This window comes from Symphalangus syndactylus, chromosome 4 (assembly GCF_028878055.3).
Source record: "Symphalangus syndactylus isolate Jambi chromosome 4, NHGRI_mSymSyn1-v2.1_pri, whole genome shotgun sequence".
Lineage (NCBI taxonomy): Eukaryota > Metazoa > Chordata > Mammalia > Primates > Hylobatidae > Symphalangus > Symphalangus syndactylus.
The window spans coordinates 55,908,461-55,922,969 of record NC_072426.2 but is presented as its reverse complement, the minus strand read 5'-3'; the positions used below and the strand labels follow the sequence as shown (position 1 = coordinate 55,922,969).

General features: G+C 35.9%; 1 protein-coding gene across 1 annotated transcript in view; it reads right to left on the bottom strand.

Moving 5' to 3' along the window:
• Positions 1 to 14,509, bottom strand: part of PRSS12 (serine protease 12) — a 71,916-nt gene that overhangs the window by 42,856 nt on the left and 14,551 nt on the right. The window contains exons 2-4 of the mRNA XM_055274729.2: positions 14,172 to 14,310; positions 11,483 to 11,661; positions 7,691 to 7,841 (exon numbers count right to left, since the gene is read on the bottom strand). Coding sequence (XP_055130704.1) covers positions 7,691 to 7,841; positions 11,483 to 11,661; positions 14,172 to 14,310 — 469 coding nt within the window. The remainder of the gene's footprint in view (positions 1 to 7,690; positions 7,842 to 11,482; positions 11,662 to 14,171; positions 14,311 to 14,509) is intronic.

Genomic DNA, 14,509 nt, shown 5'->3' with positions numbered 1-14,509 from the left:
CTGAGACTACAGGCACATGCCACCATGCCTGGCTAATTTTTAAATTTTTTGCAAAGATAGGGTTTCTCCATGTTGCCCAGTCTGGTCTCAAACTCTTGAACTCAAGCAATCTGCCCACCTCAGCCTCTCAAAGTGCTAGGATATTATTACATTTTAATAAAAGACAAAGCAATCAACTTAAAAAAATAGACAATAGAGAGGATCCAACTGTGCACAGAAGAAGAAATATCCATGGCCAACGACCACAGGATAAGATGCTCAAGATCACTAGTGGTGAAATTAAACAATAATGCATGCTTACCTATCACATTTTTGGAGATTTAAAATATTAATATCACTTTCATATAATTTTTAGGCAGAAAGACAACCAACTGAAGGCTTTTTAATTCCCTAGAAAAAGTAACAAACAAACTCTAAAGTCATGCTTTGGCTGAGAGAGAACACTCTGATAGGCGGAGAAAGGGGAGCTGAAGTATATTGTGTTTCAAATACATTAATTATTATGTGACACACATTCAAGGAAAAAGCAAAAGTTCTGGTTAATTGCCTTTGAACTTGGCCCATTCCTTAAAGGAGATTACAAGATAAGAGAGTAGAAGCCCCAAACTTTGACTCTGGGGATGCTATGTATTTTTAAATCCTCTCTGAAAACACCACTTGGTGCAAAGGACATGGTTTCATTCTTTTGTTTTGTTTTTGCTTTTGTTTTTTGAAGATGGAGTCTGTCACACAGGCTGGAGTGCAGTGGCACACTCTCGGCTCACTGCAATCTCTGCCTCCTGGGTTCAAGCGATTCTGCTGCCTCAACCTCCTGAGTAGCTGGGATTACAGGCGTCCACCACCACGCCCACTAATTTTTGTATTTTTAGTAGAGACGGGTTTCACCATGTTGGTCAGGGTGGTCTCGAACTCCTGACATTGTGATCCACCGGCCTCGGCCTCCCAAAGGATTACAGGCGTGAGCCACCACGCCCAGCCTGGTTTCATTCTTTTTATGGCTACATGGTATCCTACGGTATAGGCATGCCAATATCTCTTTATCCAATCCACCATTGATGAGCAGCAACATGGACAAAGCTGGAAGCCACAATCCTAAGTGAATTAACACAGGAACAGAAAACCAAGTACCACATGTTCTCATTTATAAGTGGGAGCTAAATATTGAACACACATGGACATAAACGTGAGAGCAACAGACACTGCAGGCTACTGGGGGATGAGAGATGTGGGTTGAAAAACTACCTGTGGGTTCCATGCTCATTACATGGGTCCAATATATCCATGAAAAGCTGAAAATTAAAAAAAAAAAAAAAACCAAACAAACACTACCTGGGTGTTTTATTTTCTTCTCATCCATTTCTGTATTTTTATTATTTTAATGATACAAAAATGTTTAAAATAAACTAATCAGAATAACCAGCAGAATAAACTTGAGAACAACAACAAAAAACATTAACCAGGAAACTATAATGTAACACAAAATTAGGTTTTCTGGCTTTTTAGTTTATTTAAGTTAAGAAAATAGTATTTACATACTCACACATTTCTTCAGCCAGTCACTAGCATTTTCTGGTACTCAGAACTGTGCTGGCTTTCAAGAGAATACCAAAATAATTGATGACTCTGCTTTTAAAGAGTCATGAATTACAATACCGAGGAAATCAACATAAAACTCGTGAACTGTTCAAGTAAATGTGAATTTGATAAAGCTGTGTGTTCTCTGTCCTTTATGGAAATTATTTCCATACCAGCCCCAGCAGTTCATCTGTAATAAAAGCTCTACTGTTGCTTAGTTTTTTACCCTCTGACAATCTGTAAATAAATTTTTGGGCAGAGATACTCTGATCTAATACCCTGAATTATTTTCTGTGTAAAGATATTTGACGTACATAACAGCAATCCTCAATAAACACTTACTGAACTGGTTCTATTTCCGATCCCTATTCAAAACATTCTTAAATCTATTTAGCTAATCAAATTGTATTAATACAAAATTTTTGCTTCTGTTTCCCCCTCACATACACAGAAAAAGGCCAAATAAATGGCACCATCTGACTAACTCAATCCCCAGGCTTAGCTACTGCTTTGAGGTAGACCTAGAATAGAGTTAGGCCATTCTATTGTACAACATAATTATTTATTAGGTTATAAAAGATTGGCTCTTTAACTGCAATTATCAGTTTCTGCCATATCCAGAGTTTGTAATCTATGGATGAAAAAACTCATTTTTAATATCCTAGATTTCTCTCTAGAAAACAATCCCCGCCATCTCCAATAATGATGTTTGATGTGTATCAAATGCTTCCTGCATGCCTGGCACTGGTCTACCAGTGCTTTTAGACATATTAACTCATTTCTTCCTCCCTGCAACCCAATGATGCTATTATACCAAATTTACTGATAAGGAAACTGAGGCTCAAAAGTTAAATAACTTGTCCAGCATTACACTACTACTAAATGGTAAAGTTTGTCTGACTACAGAGCAGACCGAAACACTGAGCATTCTTGCAGCCTCCTGGAACGCTGTCAATTGATGGCTGATGGCACCTCAAATACAGTCTATCTAAAACACGGTCAGGATCATTTTCTTCTTAAATTTAACTTTCTCTCTTGACTTCCTTATTTCTTTCAGCCCTATTTGTATTTATTCTTATTAACACCTCGCCATTTTACAAATAATGCAACATAACAGAAAAAAATCCTAAATTGGGAGCCATAAACCTCAAGACTCTGCCTCCCACACCTCGGGAATACTGTGTAATCTCAGTGGGCCTAACTTCCTCAACTGTTAAATAAGTTATCTTTCCTGCTCAGTAATTCCATACACCAGGCTATCTTTGTTGTAAAGTTTATACCAGGGGTGTCCAATCTTTTGGCTTCCCTGGGCCACATTGGAAGAAGAAGACTTATCTTGGGCCACACATAAAATAGACTAACACTAACAATAGCTGATTATCTAAAATAAATAAATAAATAAATAATGTTCTAAGAAAGTTTACAAATTTGTGTTGGGCCACGTTCAAAGTCGTCCTGGGCTGCATATGGCCTGCGGACTGTGGGTTGGACAAGCTTGGTTCATACAACGTTTTTTAAAATTTAATGAACAGTAAAATAAAAGAGCAAAGAAAAAAATTTTTTTTGAAACAGGGTCTCACTCTGTCACACACGCTGGAGTGCAGTGGTACAACTGCAACTCACTGTAGCTTCAACCTCCTGGACTCACGATTCTCCCACCTCAGCCTCCAAGTAGCTGGGACCACCAGTGCGTGCCACCACAACCAGATAATTTTTTTTTTCTTGTAGAGATGGAGGTCTCACTATGTTGCCAAGGCTGGTCTGGAACTACTGGCCTCAAGCAGTCCTCCCACTTCAGCCCCACAAAGTGTTGGGATTATAGGCGTGAGCCACCATGCCTGACAAAAAACAATTTTTAAAGAGTAATTTATATGGGAAGAATTTGTATTCTACTACTCAATAATATGGTTCTATATAATTTTAGGGCAAAAATGTAAAAATGAAAGCACCCTAAAAGGAAAGAAAGTATCCACAATTTTTAAATTCCCAAGTACATTATGGCACATCCACAAAATAAAATATGATCTCACAGTACAAAGCTATGCTTTTAAGAGTTTTTGAAAGACATGGAAAATGCTTTTAATGTTAAGCACATAAAAAGGAACTTTAATTAAAATGTCTCCAACTAAACTTCACTGGGTACATATGCGTTCTCAAGTTATCTAATTTCCTAACATCTGGCTGCCACCTTTCCCGCTGCTCATCTTTCTCCATGTTCTGGGTTAATCAAATTTAAGTATCTTAAGTATAATAATTCCTTTTGTATTTAGGAAGCTTTCCAGCTACCAAAATATACAGACACCATTAAAAGATGAAGGACAACAATGACAGCATCTCATAAAGAAACTGTAACCACTACTCCAGAAAAGCATGATGTAGTTTCCCTGTGGGAATTCAACAAGGCAGATAAAACTGAGATGAAATTTGCTTAAGAATGAATCATAAATTGAGACAAGCAACAATTATGTGTCTGCTATCAACTCTGTGCCATTAAAAAACGATCCTCATCTGAAAGTACTTAGCCTTTAAATGAGCAAAACAAATTATAGAGGAAGAAGAGTCATAGAGTACTGCTTTAATGCAAACTTATGAGAGAACTATAAAATCAAGTGCAAGAAAAGTAAATGAAGAATATCAGCTCAGAGCATCAGAGTACTTATAATAAAAACAAATCTCTATAAAGCTGGGTTGTTATTTGTTACAAGTGCTTGTGGAGGATTTTTGCTTGTATATTTTAATCACTTTTCCAAAGAATCCCCTCATACGAAAAGCAGCAATGAGCTAGTGTTTGAGAAAGGCGTTAATACTTTACTTAACCCATGAGTGTGTTCAACATTAATATGGCCTTCCTTGGGATTCTATCTCTATATTTTTTCTATGTAACTGACTATCCTTGTCAATATGGCCTTTGTTTAAAAACTGTTTCTATTTAAGTGAAAAAAATATTTATCTCTCAAGAAAGAACTCTACATTACAACAACGACAACAAAAAAAAGAACTCTACATTACAACATGAATTTCTGTTTTTATATTTTAGAAAGACAGTCTTGCTGTCTCATCCAGGCTAGAGTACCGTGATGTGATCATGGCTCACAGTAGCCTCAACCTCCTGGGCTCAAGTAATTCTCCCACCTCAGCCTTCCTAGTAGTCGGGACTATAGTTGTGCTCCACCACACTTGGCTAATTTTTTCTTTTTCTTTTTCTTTTTCTTTTTTTTTGAAATGGAGTCTTGCTCTGTTGCCCAGGCTGGAGTACAGTGGTACAATCTTGGCTCACTGCAACCTCTGCCTCCTGGGTTCAAGCAATTCTCCTGCCTCAGCCTCCTGAGTAGCTGGGATCCCAGGTGCCCACCACCACACCCAGCTAATTTTTGTATTTTTAGTAGAGACGGGGTTTCACCATGTTGGGCAGGCTGGTCTCGAACTCCTGACCTCGTGATCCACCCACCTCGGCCTCCCAAAGTGCTGGGATTACAGGTGTGAGCCACTGTGCCCGGCCTATTTAAAAATTTTTTTTTGTAGACACAGGATCTGGCTATACTGCCCAGGCTAGTCTTCAACCTATCCTCCCACCTTGGCCTCCCAAAGCATGAGCCACTGCACCTGGCCACAACATGAATTTTTGGAATCACTTCAATAACTGCAATGTAACTAATAGTCAGTGTGTCACTTAAATGTTCTACGGATTTTTCTAAGCAACAAAAGCTTGCCTTTACCCACAAATGTATTAATAATCAAAAACGCCTTTTACCTTAAACTTAGAATAACCCATATTGTAACTGGTAATATTAAAAAATGCTATTACTATACCCTAAAAGTTCTTAATATTTTTGGCAAAGACATAGGTTTCTTAGTAACTCACATGAAAATCAATTAGCACATCACTGAACACATAACTGATAACCCAGTGAATACACATATATACACGTTAGAGTGTTTTAAAAATATAGTTCATAGACAGAGCTAACTAAATAGAAGTTCCTGATGGAGGAATAGTGTTTGATGTTCTGTCATTACCAAATGCTGGTTACTTTGAATGTAAACAATAAAGATGTTTAACAACATCTTTAAAATATAACAGTACCTAATTAGAGTGCCCTTGATAGCCAATGTATATGGTACTTACTATGTGTGCTAACTGCTTGTAGACACAAAACCCTATAAATTAAGAAATACGTTATAGATGAGAAAACTGCAACTAAGAGATATTCTGTAGCTTTTCTCAACTCCAAAAGTGGGATTTAAATGTAGGTTTTTCAGCGTCCAGAACACATGCCCATAATCATATGCTATGCTGACTCCAACAGCAGGCACCGGGAAACTTTGAAAAATTGCTCTTGAAATTGATACCCAGTCAAAACACTTTTAAAAAATCTTGTCTCGAAAACGTACTTGTTAGTTTTTTCAAAAGAAACCAAGAGGCCATATTCCTAACCAACCCAAAGAAAATGATCATACCATAGTAAACAATGCCAGTAATCACAGCAAAACCTGTTGACACAGGATCTGCTGTGTTTGTTCATGTCCCACATGTGAACTATAAATTAGCATTTAGGTCCCATAGTCAGTTACAGGGGGAAATCTAACTTTACAGTAAAGGATCAGGCTGATGTCACTTAAACCAGTGCTCAATTTCAGCTTCATTTGTGGGGAAAACTAGAGCTTTTCATGACTCCTGGTGATATGCAAGATGAGAATACATCACCTGTGATGATTTCCAGACAAAATGTTTGCTTTGATCTAATCAAGCCTTTAAACCTGAACTCTAATTTTATGAATTACAAGAACCAGAAGAGTAAACTAAATGACACCAGAAGGAAAAAAATGAGACAAATTCAGAAGATGGGACAGTCTTCAAAACAACTGGCCTGGGCTCTTCAACAAGTCAGCATTATGTTAAAACCAAACCAAACCAAAAAAACAGCAACAACAAAAAACCCAGGCCTTTCCAGAGTAAAAGAGACTTAAGGAACATAACATCCAGATTGGTCTTGGACTAAATTCTGCTTCAGACAAACCATCTGTCAAGGACACTGTAGGGGCAACTCTGAAAATTTGAATAAGATGAAGTATTAGACAATATTAAAAATGATTACCAATAATTAGTTGTGATAATGATAATTTGGCTACGTAGAACAATGTTCTTATTTGTAAGAGATGCATGCTGAAGTGTTTACAGACAAAGTGTTAAAATGTCTATATTTTACTTTAAAATACTTCAAATATAACAGAGTTTTGAAAAAGAGAGCCAATTATTTTTAAAAATTACAAAAAAATTGAACTGTAAAAACTGTTCAAGGTTCAACAATCATGCTCCAGTCAAGGATTATGGTTAACTGAACACAATGAACAGGGAAAAACAGGCCTCCCATCATTGGCTCCCTCAGTGCTAAATGAAATATTTTTAAATTCTGAAGTAAATGATTAACTAAATGATTTTTAAAAATCTGAAGAAAATGATTAACTTTTAAAAGATCCCCCAACATAATTTTAGAGAAACTTTGAGGCTTGTTATACCAATGTTCAGAATCACTAAACAGAGGGATTAAAAGGTCTAAAATTATAATATTCCAGAATAATCCCAACTGAGTCAACTTGGAATGTTGATTTTCAGACTGCTGTTTTCAGGACATAGGCTTCCTTTCCAACCCTACAGGGGAATTATTTCCTTTGTACATTAATAAATATCCTTTGTTCTAAGCACATACCTAACAAGGAAGTGTAGTTCAAAAGTTTAGACAATATTTCATGACTAGAAGTTAAATTTGAGTTACAAGCTAACAACTAGTTTTTCATCATATGGAATTTGATTAAGTCACTATAGTTTACAGTGCTGGTTACTACCTGGGAGTAACGTAAAGACTACTAATGAGAAGTAGTAAAAGCTTAGATTCTTAGTGACATAAAATCAGCCTAATTCAGATACAAGCAGGTTAAACCTACAGAGTATATGTAACTGCTCTTCAGGAAGCCTACAGCCCTACTACAAAGATCAAAAGGTAACTTGTTCTATTTGTTCAAGGAAATGTGCAATTTAAACAAACAGCAACTGCCTTTGGGTATGGAAATAATAAGATTCAAAAGTTTAAGCAAAACAAGAGTAGTAAAAACAAACCTGAGGCCCAGCTGCCTGCAGATCACTTCTGCATCGGCATCATCCCATTGGTCATCACAGACGGTTCCCCACTGGCCAGCATGGTAGAGCTCCACCCGGCCTTCATGCACACTGCTGCCTCCAACAAGGCGAATGATGGGGAACATTGGGCCTGTGCAATGTGAAATTAAAAATAAGCAAAACCTATGCATTTACATTGATTGATAAGATTAGGTATATTCTATATTTTTTGCCATTCTCAATAATTAAATAATATTTATTAAGCCACACCAGTGATACGGACATACATATATATATCTAATATATTATAGTAATCTTGGCCAATTAAAATATGCCAAATTGAATTATATGAATGCAAATAACTCTTAGGAAGAAATGTGTTTAAATTCACTTTTCCCCAACAACCTCAGAAACTAGAAAAGGCACACTCAAAAGCTGCGCATTACTGGAAATGTGTTTGATTTTTACAGTATTATGGTGGTGGCATTGTTTTTTTTTTATTTACAGTAACTTGAGCATTACCAATATGTCATTATTAAGAATGACACTTATGTCTATAACATACTTGTTTTCAGTATAGAATTATTTATGTATTTGTAGAAATCAAGTCAAAGTTAATATCTAATTCGTTATAACAAGTTGCTGGACATCATGGCCAGTACCTCAACAGAACAATATTGAAACTTCATTTGGGCATGAATCAGCTCATATCCATTTTCGCTGATAAGGACCATCAGATGTGACTACCTTCTCATAATCTACAGCCCTGAGCTAGCCCTTGTCAGACTGTGAACTTCTCTGTCTCTTCTCTGCCCTGGATAAGACAGCATACTAAGGGACTTCCTATTACATTGCCTAATTTTGTCTTCCTGAGAGTTTTTACTTTTATCTAAAATAGTCACTGATTTACTGTTTACATGTCAATTGTCTCGCTCCTCTTGACTAGAATGAGGACAGAAATACTGTGTTCCTTTACACCTATGTATTTCAGGTACCTAGTATATAGAGGCATATAATAATTATTTATTGACTGCCTCAACTGACAAGCAATGCTAAATAAACCTAGAAAAGATACCCCAAACAAGAAAAAATAATTGGCAATATCCATTCATTAATTTCTGATTAACAAACAGGTATCAGACATATGCCTTGTACAAGGTGTTATGATCAGTGCTGCAGGGCATTCGAAGGGACACTAGACAGACCCTGCCCTCAGGAAGTTTACTGACTTTAAGGGCGTTAATAAAAGGAGTACAGACAAGAGATTATCAAAAAACCCTACAGTGGTTCAGAAGCAAAGGACCTTACTCATGGTTGGGGGTACTTAGGGAATCACTTGTGAAAAAGCTGTTTTTTTAAGAGGGCCAAGATAGATGGGATTTGGAAGTCAGAGATGAGGGAAGCGTGTTTAGGCCACTTGAACATTATGAACAAAAGAAAGACGCACAAAGCTGAATGTGTCTGGCAAAGAGTAAGGCAGTCTAATTTTACTAGAATAAAGGATGTAATATGGTAAAAATTAACAGGTTGGTCCTCTATTATGAAATCTAGTTGTACTTTTTGCCAAATACTAATCATTTATCTGTATGAAATATGTTTCTAATTTTCCACAGTGTAGCAGTCAGTAAATGGCATTTGGATATTCACACTTAAATTCAAATATCATATTTGAGTTTTGTACATGTGCTGCCAAAGCAAGCACTCATATTTGAGTTTTGCAGCAGAAATTTAGATTAGTGACTATCTGCATATACTGTTTACTTGTATAAGTTAACTAGCACTTACAATTTGTTAATGGATAAAGACAGGTTTAATATATATGGCTGAATGATGGTAATATAATTCCCACAAATTATGATGTTTATTTTTCCTTTAAAAAGCTTACAAAATACAGAGAAAAAAATACAGAAAAACATGTATACATTTCTTAATATATTTTTCCCCACCTGTTAAGCTTGGAGAAAACAGAAAAACAAAAATTTTTAAGAGAAAATTGAAAACCATCTAGGACCTAGACTGTTTATGGCATACCACCTTTCACTTTTCTATGTTGTGTTTTATTTTAAAATGTGGTTTCTTTTCTTTTTGAATGACTGTTAAAGTATAAAAAATACAGAAAAGCCCAAGGACAAGATTTAGTTAACAGCCCCATCCTTCCAACAAACACAAAAATCATTTGAAAGAAAATTCAGTAAATCAATGGACTCATATTTAGCTTATAGACAATTAAACTCCCCACATGTTTTCATTTAGATTGCTGCTATTTTCTGTTTCCAAGCTGTATGCGATCTTCTACTTTGCAAATGTTGGAAAAGCTACAAGTACAGAATGACAAGATACTAAGTGTAATTCCCAGATTTAAGGGAAGTACACTAAAGATCTATCACTATCTCTTAAGGTGAACTCAATGTTCGCTGACTTCAGCTATACAACTCCACATTCTCATTTAATCTACCATGAGAGAATCTTTTTAAATTCTCACTTCTAATTTATCATAACTTTCTATATTTTATATATGTTTATAGATGACCATAAAATTATCTTTGCAACCAGAATATAAACAGATGAATAGATTGTAGAAGGTGGAAGGAGTAAAAAATGTAGATAGATATCCTGAAAAAAAATTATAATTATTTTTAAAATTTTTTACTTTACTACTTGAAAAACATTTTATCAATCAGGTTGAGCATAGAGTAAAACCAATTATCTACAAACAGCAATAAATTATTGGGCCCAGTTCACATCATCCTTGAAGCAGCATTGGATTTAGCAAAAGTAGCATTACCCAAAGGTAGAGAACCAAAAGAAGAAAAGGGAAAACTTACAAGACATCAAGGTTTAACATATGCCTCTCCCAGTAAAAAAAAAAAAAAAAAAAAAAAAAAGGATTACAGCTCTCAGAGCATACACCTGGACTATATCCCTCCATTGGCTCTTCCAGCCAATCCAGAGGAATTACTCCAAACTGGGTCTCTCTCCGTTTTGTGGTAGGAGCTTCCTTATTCCTCCCCCGATACTTGTACTCAAACAAAAACCACTGCCCTGGGCTGACTGCTACCATTCCAAGTCCTGGGATATCTGGTCATGCCGCTATCACCAAGGAAAATGCAAAAAGGGGTACTGTGAGAGTATGGTGGCTTCAGGTTGTGATCATTCATTAAAATACACCATGGTACCCAGAAAACTCTTTCACCATCTTAAAGGCAGTTGTTCCTTCCTCTACTTCCATGAATATAAACATATCTGTACACTGAACCCATACTGATAATTACCACATACCTACTCTATGGAGCTTGGAAGAAGCCCTCATTCAAGCCAACAACCCATTTTTTAGGGAAGGTGCTCTCTACAGTCCCAAGAACACTGATGCCATAATTACATTGCATTACACAAAGTGAAAATATTTTGTTGTATTTGCTGTATTCTATATTTGCTTTCATGATTACTTTCCAGCTTGATTCCATCATAATTTTCCACGACTAAAATATGTGTTTCATATACAATATATTATATAGTATATATATATAACATATAGAGTATACAATATTTATTTAAGCAAATTATATAAAATAGAAAATATGTTAAAAATGAGATACTATTGGAAAATCAAATGGAATTCAAATTAACCGTACTCATACTGAAGACTAATTAGATGGTAAAACATTTTGACTCAGACTTATTTCTGTAATTAAAGTCTTTAAGGAAATTATTTAACTAAGACACTTTCATCATCTGGAATCATGTTTAAAACATAATGAAAGTAAAACAACAGAACTTTTTTCTTTTTTTTACCACGGGAAAAGCTACACGTGACAGCAGCTGCCATCTTCTGAGGACACACCCCACCCTGCCAGATGTCTTTTTCACAAAGCAGTATGTTTTCTTCATCTCCTCGGCAACGGACATTGCTCCAATAAATGGGAATAAGGCCCAGTCCAGAAAACGGGGTTTGTTTTGCTATTCCTTTTCCTCTGGAAGTACAATGAGCAATATTAGGTTTATCAAATGTAGGCAAAACTTTTTATCAAAACATTTGGGTTTGAAAAAAAATGGAAGAAATCAACAAAGATGAATATGGAAGAAAAGAAGAAAGAAAGAAGAAAAACACAAAAGACTACATAAATTTCAAGGAAATCAAAACATCAGATCACAATATGGGTTGCCTACCTGTGGAATTATTTTCATCAATCTTGAATAACTACTTTATGTGCCTTTACCATCAATGACTGATTTAGAAGAAAATGGCCAAGTACTGCAGACATAAAAAGTAAGGCTGTGTGCAAGAGGTGTGTCACGAGCTTCAGTGAGGCTTGGACTCCAGTCTGGACTCACCGAAAAGTCATGCCAAGCTGCAAGTAACTTGAAGGCTTTGTCTTCTAATGTGTCAAAAGAAAAATCTGGATGCTTGAAGATTCTTTATGACTCTAATATTCCAGACTAGCATTTTCAAAATTATTATTACTACATCAAGCACAATACCACGGGAGGCAATCCATTTATAATTTTTAAAACCTTACACTGTATATAGTATTTGCCAGCAAGACTTTGAAACCAATTAATAAAATAGCAACATGCATCTCTTTCCTAATACCAGGAGAGTATTTTTAAAAGAAAAAAATGAAAGTAATAGCATACAGATGGGCTCTCTTTTTAGCTCATCTAATCCACATATTTTTGTAAGTAACCTCTGCTGTGTACAAACTGGCATTAAATTTTAAAAAGATGAAATGCTTATCTGATTAACATGGTAATCTCTACAACTGTCTCCATGCTGCAGCATTCCATCAACCAAACTGTAAATATTTGGGGTATATCTAAAATGTAAATGTGTCTTCACAGCAATAAAGCTGGGTTTCTCTGATTTTATCGTGCAATTCCTTTTTTTTTTAAATGGACTACTGAGAGATGATACTACATAAGTAGCTGGACCAGCTTATCTGAAGTTTGTTTGCAGAATAATAGTTTACATACTTTCATCAATCAAAAGACACCACACAGTAGTTCACACCTCCACTATAGCATTCTTGTTTCTTTGTATCTCACAGAAAATTTTATTCCTTTCTGATTTTCCGGGATAATAAAAGCACAAATAGGTATGTATATAAAGGAAGACATTGACATCAGCCTACAAATTTATTACATCTCTTACCCCTCAAAGGAAAAAGCATGAAATCAACATTCTTTGTGACCTGCCCACCTGCCAATGTCTGTTTGCCAGACCAAGTATTCATGATAAAATCAGTAATTAACATTTCCAAGCTCCATAACACTTTATAGGCTCTGGCCTTACTCCTTCTTTCATCCTGATTTATATCAACTCATCAAAATAATTAATTTTAATTTACTATAATAACCCTATTTATTGCTCTAACAGCATCAAAAATCTAAGCAAAATTTAGGCCTTCAAGCTTTGCCTCTACTCAATACTCATTCCTCAGCTTCCTAGTGGGAAGACAAGAGAAACCTGGTAAATTAAAGCTCTACTTCTTCCTTTTGTGTCATCATATTACCACTCTGATTATTAATGCAAAATACTTGCAAACTGCAAACTTCTTTTTTTTCAGTCTTTTAGACTGTATTTTTTTATAACAAAATATTTTCCATGCTTTCTAAAGATCTCTGGTGATAAAGGCCAAGAAAAAACATATGTTAGGTGCGCTTAGAAAATATAAAGGAGACACAAAAACAAAAGAATAACAAAAATAAAACCTGTTGTCCCAAAAAGAAGCCTTCTGCTCCTGGTGAAACTCTATGGCACAAGGAATAAAGATGCTGGGACTGATGAATTCAAAATACACTGACTTGTCGTAAAGACAGTGCCTAGGGTTACAGTGGAGCCAGTTCCCAGGCTGGCAGCTCCTCAGGACGGCAGGACATTGCCAGAGCTGACAGAAGCTGCCATCTTCCACAGGACCTCCTCAGCAACAACACGTAAGGCCTAGGACATCACCACTTCCCCATCAAGGACAAGGGCACAGGTAAACATTGCCCCTTTCACACACAAATGGAACTTGTGGGTGGATAAAAGTAGAAAGATAAAATCAAATGACAACAACAAGTTAAGGCTGTGCTAATTAATTAATTATAATTAATAATTAGAATAATTATAATTAATTCATTATAATTCTAAGCAATTATAATTTTTAGAATCAAATTCTTGGAATTTGTAAAGCCAAAACTTGCTTCAAAGGCCTCTGTATTTTGTTAAAGACAAAGACCAAAAGATGCTTTTAAATTTGCCCACTTAGTATTTGCCCATTTTCCTAGTTCAGCCCAAGTAGTAATATGTGAAGCACATTTGCATGTGAGAGAATTCATTTCTTCCATTTGGGGCCCTTTCTTTATAGTTCTTTTGTGAAAAGTGAGAATGAGGAAAGTGACAGTAAGAAACAAAGATACAAGCTTTACAAAGCAATGACAGGCACCCAGCATTACTCTCAAATACTAGCAGACTGATTTGGTCAGGGATAGGTACACTCACCCCAGCTGCAGCTGGTGACAAATGACTGATGCATCAGAATCATCCCAGTGGCTGCTACAGACAGTGCCCCAAACTCCACTCGCATATACTTCCACTGTGCCTTCAAACTCATTTTTGCCGCCACGAAGTCGTACTGATCCTAAAGTGGAAAAGAATCCCAAAATCCTTTAATAGTAAATAATCATCTGAACATATTGAGCCAGTCCTGGGTTAACATGATTTTTAAACTTAAGTAGTAAGGGATCCAGGCAGAATGATTTAGCCTCCACTGTGTGTGGCATGTGTTTCTTCCTTTAAGTGAGGATTTAGCAAGCTCCTTCATTTTTTGTAATTAACAT